This window comes from Mus caroli, chromosome 7, assembly GCF_900094665.2.
Source record: "Mus caroli chromosome 7, CAROLI_EIJ_v1.1, whole genome shotgun sequence".
Taxonomy (NCBI): Eukaryota; Metazoa; Chordata; class Mammalia; order Rodentia; family Muridae; genus Mus; species Mus caroli.
The window spans coordinates 124640541-124650374 of record NC_034576.1 but is presented as its reverse complement, the minus strand read 5'-3'; the positions used below and the strand labels follow the sequence as shown (position 1 = coordinate 124650374).

General features: G+C 45.0%; 1 protein-coding gene across 2 annotated transcripts in view; it reads right to left on the bottom strand.

Moving 5' to 3' along the window:
* Prkcb (protein kinase C beta) overlaps positions 1-9834 on the bottom strand; it is a 335554-nt gene that overhangs the window by 107326 nt on the left and 218394 nt on the right. For both annotated transcript variants that reach the window (XM_021166848.2, XM_021166849.2), the window contains exons 6-7: positions 2019-2175; positions 828-962 (exon numbers count right to left, since the gene is read on the bottom strand). In XM_021166848.2, coding sequence (XP_021022507.1) covers positions 828-962; positions 2019-2175 — 292 coding nt within the window. The remainder of the gene's footprint in view (positions 1-827; positions 963-2018; positions 2176-9834) is intronic.

Here is a 9834-nt window from a genome sequence, read left to right as displayed (position 1 = left end):
AGGCAAAGGATGAAGTTGAGTGTCTTTTTCAATCACTCTCTACTTGGTTTTTCAAAGGTTCTTTTATTGAACCTGGAGCTCACCCATTAGTTAGACACACTGCCCAGTGAGTTCTAGAGGCTTGCTTGTTTCTACCTGTTCTCAGTTTCTGGTCCCCTTGGCATGCCAGGGCTGGAGTAACAGATACACACTGCTTTTCTTCTGCCTACTTTTGCATGGGTGGTGGGCATTTGAATTCAAGTCCTTGTGCTTACACAACAAGCATTTTATGACTGTGCATGCCAGCAGGTGCCTCAGCACCCAGCCATCTCCCAGCTCAGCACCCAGCCATCCCCCAGGTCAGCACCCAGCCATCTTCCAGGCCCCCTTTTACGTTTTATTTTGAAGCAAGTTCTCACTAAGTTGTCCAGGCAGGCCTTCACCTTGCCATCCCCTCAGTCCCAATCTTCTAAGTAGCTCGGATGAAAGGCCCATGACCAGACCCAGTAAACTAAAGAGTCAAATTAGGCCAAGCCGAGCTATGAGTCATCATCTTGGGTTTTCATATTGCAGTTTTTGTTTGTTTTTGGATTTGTTTTGTTTTGTTTTGTTTTGTTAGGTTTTTTTGAGACAGGGTTTCTCTGAATAGCCCCAGCTGTCCTGGTACTCACTCTCTGTAGACCAGGCTGGCCTCGAACTCAGAAATCCACCTGCCTCTGCCTCCCAAGTGCTGGGGTTAAAGGCACCACAACTGCCTGGCCCTATTGTAGTTTTAAAGGACAACATATTCAATCCCATGTCTGATGGACAGGAGTGCATTGTTGTTTCCCATGTAGAATCCTTCTTACCAGCCATCCACACCGGCTTTCTGTAGTTCTGAAATCCCAAACGACAGAGATCCCATGAAGTCATTCCTGCTGGTCAGGTCCCAATCCCAGATCTCTACAGACAGTCTTCTGTCTTTGTCTGATTCCTTCAGCTGACTGGAGAGTGGGAAGGAGGAAGGGGGAGAGCGAGAGAGAGAGAGAGAACCAGCTGAGGCCATCTTGACTTCTCAAGCAGATGAAATGTACAAAAGGACGCTACCCTGCAGTAGAAATCCTGTCACAAGCTGCTGCAGGGGACACACTTGGTTTCTATTCTTCTGGGAGTTGGGGCTCATTCTGTTTGACAGCCCGTGGCTCAGGTGGGGGACCTCAGCCAGCGCCAACAAAAGCAGGCCTATCTATGTCTGTTGCTAATTCCCATGGACAGTCACTGGGAAGCAGTCCACTACCCAAGACATCACTGGGCATGCGTGTGTGTGCACACATCTGAGCTGAATATGAAGCAGAGACGGCACAGAGAAACCTCTTGCTAGTGTCTCAGGGGAAACGTCTATGACATGGTCCTGAGAGGCTCAAGTAGCCCTGGCTTTATCCTGAAAAAGAGGCAAGAACATGAGGCTGCCCCCAAGAACCATGTTGCCAGCCTGTGGCTGTAACACGACCTCTAGGGTCAAACTCCATGAGGATGCATCCTGCTCAGCCTTCACCTCACCAAGGGGACTCTTGAGCAAGCCCCATGCATAAAATAGAAATGATCTCACCAGAGATTATTAGTCAGATTGTCTAACTAGTGCTTGATTGTATCTCATCCCTGCTTGGTACTGCTACTATTAACAACCACTGGCCCAGGCATGTTGAGAGGGGATCCTCATACTCTTCCTCATTAGAGAAGACCCTAAAGTGGAGCTGACATAGTTCTCCCAGTAGGCTGCAAACCCAGCATCATCTAAACTCAGTCCTGGAGGTTTTTGCCAATATTACCTATAGATTATGCCCCACTAATTAACTGTCACCAGGCAGCACACACCCAACCCCATCCACCAACCCATATTCCCATACTACAAGCAGTCGCAACTGCATTAATTTTTTTTTTACTTTCTCCTGGCTAACAATACCGGAAGGAGGGAGGGAAGCATAGGAAAAGGGGAGAATGCCCCAGTCCCTATTCTCTGCCTCTGTCACACATGCTAGGCCATGGAGATTCCCACTTACAATCTGAAGGTTTCATTCCACTCTGGATTGAGGGAGCACTTGATGGTCTTGGTCTTCTGTTTGCTCTCACTTTTGGGATCAGGGATCAGTTTCAGTTTAACGTAGGGATCTGACAAGCCATTGGGGTCCATAGGTACCAGATTTTTAGCATCTCTTACTGAAAAACAAGAGGCAGTTTCAATATTAGCAATGTCCAAAGTGTTTAAGTACCTATTAGCGATGCCTGTGGCACCCGCAGCAGGGGCCTGAGCATCTCACCTGCTTGAAGGGAATTTGAATTTTATTAACATCAACAGCTAGAGGCATGTAAATGAGACGACCTGACAGGATTGCAGAATTTGTCCCATACTGACTTTTAAAAATTATTCTTAAAATCTTTATTAGCTTATATGATGTAAAATAATGCTTCCTTGGAATATCTTCATACATGTATATAACATAGGTGCTGGCTAGTTTTATGTCAACTTGAAACAAGCTAAAGTCATTTTGGAAGAAAGAACCTCAATTGAGAAAATGCCTTCACCAAATTGGTCTGTGGTAAGCCTGTGGGGACACTTTCCTGATTGGTAATTGATGGAAAATCTGTATAATGGTCAGTCTCCATTGAGACTTGGTTAATGTCTCAATGTCCAGGAAGGACTGGGACATTAGGAAAGCCCATTTCTGGATGCATCTGTGAGGACATTTACAAAGATGATTAGACCACAAGGGTTCTGGCTGACTGAATGGTCTAATTCACAGACGCACACCAAACAGGAATGATCTCTGAGGAGGTGGTGGGATTGCAGAAGGTGGAGCCTGGTTGGAGAACTGAGTCACTCAGGGCATATCCTGGAGAACTAGATAGTGTCCTGGTCACTTTCTGTCACTGCATCTGTCTGCCATGATGTGAGTTCCTCCCTCACCCCCTTCCACCATGACAGACTGAAACCATGTGTAAGATAAAACCCTTTCTCCCTAAAGCTGGTCTCTCTGGTATTAGCCACAGCAATGACCCAGGACTATAGAAGCCTGAGCAGTTAGCTACACAGACATGCAGAGGGTGTTGCTGCATGTAAAGGGAAAGGGGAGCAAAGAGGTGATGCTCTGTGAGCAAAGCCTTTTCTTTAGAGATAATGGAACTCACTGGAACTAGAGAGACGCCAGTTGTGGTGTTGTAAATGTGAAGTACAGTGAACTGTGTCATTTAACGAGTGGATTGTTACCTTATACACTATGAATGTTACCTTCATGCAAAAAGAAAAGGCTGATTAAGGGGAAGACAGTTGCCATCTTAATGAGGGTACACATGCTAGCCGTGAGTCACACAGCAGCATCACCGGGAAAGTCCATGAAGGGGATGCTGGGGAAATATCAATAGATTAGCGCCTCCTACATGAAGGTTTAGGATCTACTTAGAGAAGGAAAGGGAGTGAGGGTGAGCACTGAAGATGCCGTGGGCCAGAGAGAAGATGAGGAAGAAGGAAGGAACTGCCTGAAAAAGCCAATCAACATCAATTTAAAGGGCAGAAACATGGGTAGACAAGAAAAGGGACCAGAAAATGAGGCTTGCATGGAACATAAGACAGAATGTTAAATAACTTTGAGACAGTGTGGACCTCTCAGGCAAGAAAATCCAAGAATATATTCAGTCTAAAAATGAATGAAACTAACTGCCTGAATGTACGACTCCTATTGGAAATACAAAGATGGGCTCAACATTTTAGCAAATCTATTATTAATATATTCGTCAGTTTATAAGTGAAAGAAGAAAACCACAATGTCACTGTAGTTATCTGGAAATAGCAGGAAAAATCTCTTGACAGGGTCACAATTAGCTGAAATAATAATGCCACGGTTTGGAACAAAAGCAATCCCAGGAGGCAGGCAGGCCTAAGACAGCGACATCAGTTCCCATAGCTGTTACTCCACACTTTCCCTCAGTGTTGCACAGATGCGAGCAACACATCAACACTATGATTTCTACAGCCTCAAGACAACAAGAACAACATGTAAGATGGCGAAAGACTGGAACACAGCAGGTAAACCCTCCTCCTTCACTTCCTACAATGTTCCCTTCCACCTAATCACAGGTCTTCTCCCACAGATGGTACAGGTCACAGACCCCAGTCTTATGTTGTTTCCATGTCATGAATTCTGTTTTCCCTGGCAACAAGTCTTCTCTCACCAATCAGCTCACTGGACCAGACACATATTCTGAGCCCTTACTCCCTCCTCCTTCCACTCTATTTATGGGGCACGGATCTTAGGGTACAGTGAACTGGTTTCTTAGAAAACACTCCCAATCTCCTCACCAATTTCTTTCTACTTTGCTTATCTGACAAAATACAAGTCATGGTTAAATTCAGACATCTTTCCTACATCCAATCAGGTGACCACTGTAGGAAGACAGAAGAAGTGGAAGAGATGGTGGGAGAGAGAAAGGGAGAGGGAGGGAGAGAAGACGGGAGGGAAGAAGGGAGGGAGACAAGGGGTCGGAGAGAGGGAGGGAGGAAGCATGTGTGGACATTCAAGCAGAGGAAAGGGAAGAAAAAGGAAGCAGGAAACAGGAAAGAAGTATGGGAAGGAAGCAGGCCAGGAAGGAGAATTTTCCTTTAGTCAATAGGTGTTAGGACCGAACAAATGAATTACCAGAGATGTGGATGGGCTTTCTTCTGCTAAGACATGGGTTGAATTCATTCTCCATCTCAGCTACAAGTTATATCCCAAAAGCAAGAAATAGTCCTTTCTGGCCTTAATTCCATGAACTCAATGAACAGGTTCCTACTACACCCTAAGCTTTCTGGTATGTTCCAAGGAAACTGGGGAGAACCTAAGCTGCGGATCCTGTCCACAAAGAACATATGAAACCAAGTTTGTTAAAAGCATCATTGATTTCTGTACTGAAATCCAGACAGTAGCCAGGCCACATAGTATTGTAGTTGTGGAGTGGGCTCTTACTTAGCTATTACTGTAAACCTTCAACCTTGGTTTCTTGATCAATAAAATATGTTGATTTAACAGTAAATTTGGACAAAGAGTATTTATAGCAGAACCTAGAAAATACTCAATAAACATTAATCATGTCATTACTGTCTCATTGTTCTTAGTCAGTGCCCTCTGACCACACTTGCCATCTACCTACCCATCCATCCATCCATCCATCCATCCATCCATCCATCCGCCCATCCATCCATCCACCCATCCATCCATCTATCCATCCACCCATCTATCCATCCACCCATCTATCCATCCATCCATCCATCCATCCATTCATTTGCTTATTTATTTATTTACTTATTTATTTAACAACGCCAAGGATTGAATTCAAGACCTCACACACACACTGGACTTCTGCTTACTCTTTATTTTGAGGCAGGAGCTCAGTTTCCCAGGCTGGCCTTGAACTTGTGATCTTCCTGCTTCTGCCTCCAGAATAGCAGAGATGAACAGCCTCTGCTACTAGGTCTACTTTCTTTCTTCATGGGAACCATGTATTGGACCTCCTATTTGAAGCCTCATCAAGAGGACTCTGCCAACCTTAGCACAGAGGAGCTCTAAAGCTCTCCCAACCACGATTCCTGTCCCTCCCCCCATGGACTTGATGCTGGCTCAGCAGGGGCTGGAGTGAGATGTGTCTGTTTGCTTTCCAGGGTGAGGTGGAGGCTGCTGGCCCACGGAGCACACATGGAGTAACACAGCTCCTGAGTGATGCTTTCCTCACAGAGCACAATCCGCAACTGTTATCTTCTCTCGTTTCTCAAGTCTTCCAAGGAAAATAGCATGTGCCAGTTTCTAGTCTGCGAATGACACTTAGCTCACACAGTGATCTGCATAAAAACATGAACCGAGTTGTTCTGAGGGGCCATACGCTTGTCTTGTCTGGATGATTGGCAAGACACATGTGTGTAGAAATAGATCATTTTTCTTCTCCTTCCCTCACTTCCCTAGGCTTCGTGTCATATAAACCAACACCGCAATGACAATCAATGGGAAGCGGCCCTCTGCCTTATGTTTAGGATTCTTACCAAACGTTCTCTGCTGGAGTGCCCTGTGCAGTGTACTGAAGCCTTCCTTCACCCTCTGTTCTCCCTGCCTCTCAGCAAAACATTCCTCATCCCAGCCTGATTCCACCTTTCCCGCCACCATCCTCAAACTCTTTCCCTCTTCCGCCCTCTTGAATCTATCCTGTCTATCAAAGCGGCTAAAATTCTTTGGGACTGAGTATCTATCGTAGAATTGATTGGGAGCTGTTGGCTTTCACATCTCCAGGAATATGGCTACTTTAAAACCACTGGGTCATGAGCAGTCGACAGGCGCTCCAGGCTTAGATCCAAAGGCCTGTCCTCTTGGAAGCTTTTCAAAGTCAACTCGTGTTTCCCGGCAGTGAGAAGGCCGCATATGCGTTGAGGAAGCAAATCTCTCCAGACCACACTTGGCGAGACCAACTTTGATTTTCTTGATAAATGTTTCTTTACTATCTCTGCTGAAATCCAGCCAGTGCAGATGGTACGATATGCTTCACACAAAGCAGAAATAGCACCCATCCCCCTGGCGGAAGTTTGCTAAATGCACAGGAGAACAGAGTGAGCCAGAAAACACAGCCGGTTTTGACCATGGAGCTAGGTGGGATCAAATCCACACCAGCAGGCAAAACCGCTATAGTCTGGTGAAGGTTCCCTGGCACAGTGTGAGAAGATTCAGCACCAACATTACTGTCTTTCCTCAGAATCGTTCTTCAAGAACTTCCCTAAACCATTAACCCTCCTTCCAAACAAGGGGAAAAAGTCTTTTAAGAAGTCTAAAGGATTATGGTGTTTTGTGATTCCAGTATTGAATTTTATAAATAATGGCAGTTTAAAAAAAAAAACAAAAAAAAAACAAAAAAAAAAAACCAAAACCTTTTTAAAGGAAAGTTCCTTGCCATTCTGAGTCCTCACAGCTCAGGTCTTCATTATGTGCACTGAGACAGTGATTCAAAGCCACAGCCACAAACATTCAAGTGGACAGTGCTCAAAACACAGAAAGGAAAAGCCGACCTAGACAGGGGAAAGTCTACACAAGCTAGCGGACACCCATACTGAAGATAACCGCACCCACTAAAAACATTGAGCTGTTCACACGCACGCAGGTTTTTAAGACACAAGAAACTGAAGGGCGGTGGTGCGTGCCTTTAATCCCAGCACTTGGGAGGCAGAGGCAGGAGGATTTCTGAGTTTGAGGCCAGCCTGGTCTACAAAGTGAGTTCCAGGACAGCCAGGGCTACACAGAGAAATCCTGTCTCGAAAAAAAAAACAAAAAAGAGAAAGAAAAACAAAGAAACAGAAGGGATTACAATACAAAGCTCGTGTTTAAGAAAAGGGCCTTCATAATTCTGTGAATGAAACCGAGATCTGCACTATCAGATAATAGCCCTGGTCCAGCGTTACATTGCCCCATTTGGATAATTAGACTGCACACTTAAGAGAACGACTTTGGCCTTGGGAAATCCATGCTGAAGTAGTCTGAGATCAGTGGGGGTCATGATCCCTTACTGACCTCTCAAGTGGTTTAGACAAAAAAAAATACCCCACTTATCTAAAACTTTAATATAGAGGATGGTAGAATACATAGGCACACAAGGGACATGAGGGACAAGAGGAACAAGAGAGATACAAGGGACATGAAGGACACGAGGCACAGGAGGGATATGAAGCATGTAGGCACATAGGCACATGAGGTACTTCTGGTCAGCCAAGTGAAGAAAATACAAGAGTTTATGCCATCCTTGACTCTTTTTGAGACCATGTTAAAATCAAGTTCTTTTAAAGCCTCCCACCCCCAATCTTCTAAAGCAGTTGTTCTTAACCTGTCAGTTATGACTCCTATAAGGGTCGTACATCAGATAGTTTTACACTAAGATTCATAACAGTAGCAAAATTACAGTTATGAAGTAGCAGCAAAAATAATTTTATGTTTGGGGGTCACCACACCATGAGGAACTGTATTAAAGGGCGGCAGCAGTGTTGCGACGCTTGAGACACAGTGTTTTAAAGAGACGTGCAATAAAGCGCCTTTCTACAAGGCTTACATGCATGCATACATGTAAGCACCCAGGAGACCCACACAATCGTTTTTAATGATGGTTGCCTCGGAGGGGATGGAGTGGGCTGTTTGAAGGTGGAAAGCAAGAGAACATTGGCCTTATCAGTTCTAGTCTGAATTTCTTACAAACAAAATACATTCTTTTATCAATTATGTTATTTAGTTGTGTATTGATAGTATCTGAGAATCTACTGCCCTGGCCTTCATAGACTTCACTCTGTTCCCCCAAAGACACAAACAGGGCAACTGGATCTTCTCTGTGATGCTTCAAGACTATAATTTGAATTATAGGGCCCAGAAACAGGATCTATGCTAAGGGAAGAGTCCTGATGTCCTATCTGAGACCAGCGGGACCCCCTCAGTGACATCGGCCTGCAGGGACAAATGCTGACTGAACAAATGGAAACAATCTTCCTGGCCTCTGTCAACCATGTCCTGGTGGCTGACACTTTCCTTGGCCCTTTGCTTAACTCCATAGTCCTGTGGGTTATATTTCCTCATTTAGATAATCACATGACATACATTTTGAAGAATATATTCCTTTTAAGAAATGTCCATTGGGACATTTTAGAGTTAATGAGAACCATGACCCCAACTTATTCTCAGATGATTCACGAAAAATGCTAGTGTAAATAAGTGTTTATCAAAGAGAGGGCTAAAAATCCCTCCCCCCGCCCCAGTGTCACACCGTCCCCAGGAAGCGTCTTTAGCCCTCTTGTCTACAGTCTGTCTCCTTGATTTCTGCTTCTTTATTACCATAGCACTTCTAAGGTCACCTTTCTCAGGTGTTTTGTGAGTCCTGACAACCTCCGGCTCTCCTTCCCCAACCCCTTCCCTGGCCACTCTATGTAGGTGTCTGATTGCAAAGCAAGCAAACATGGGGTTTTAGGGAGCCCACATGCAGACCGGAGTCATCTGGAGTGTGTCATGGCCCCACAGGCGTCTGCCACAGCTGGCTTCCCAGGGTTGCTGGCAGAGGCACAGTTGTCACACATCTGATTATCAGTTGTTGAGTCAAACTTCCAGCTGGGACTGTCATCATGTCTATCGAGAAAGCCTGTCGATCCGTGACAAGTGAGGGAAGGTGGAGGATGAGGTAGCTAGCTGGAGCCTGCCAGACCTGGGCGTAACCTCCCCCTCCTCCAGCATGCCTAGTAACTGCGTGTTCTATGTCAAAAGACTCCTCAGAACCTCGGTTTCCTTATTTAAAACAAAACAAAACAAAACAAAAACAAACAAATGAGCAATGCTAGCAGTAGACCAGGGAGACAGGTAGACCTTTGAAGTCCACTGGCTAGCTACCGGAACCAAATTGATAAGCTCCAGGTTCAGTGAGAGGCCTGTCTCAAACAATAGGTGGTTGAGTAGGGACCCTCTTGAGTGAACAAGAAAGACACCCAGTATCAACCTTTGGCTTCCACAGGCAGACACACACACACACAGTCATGCTCATATGTCCCCCATACACTCACAAATATACATGCCTCATAGATATACTCTCTCTGAAACACATGCATACAAATGCATACACCACATACATTCACTCACACACACTTACATTTACAGTCACAAATATATATGCCAGATATTTACACTCACCCACCTACCCACACTCACAAATACATACCCCAAATACACACACACACACACACATACACACACACTAACAAATACAGACACCACATATACACACTCATAGGTATACACACACCTATACACACACATTCACACACACACACACACACACACACAC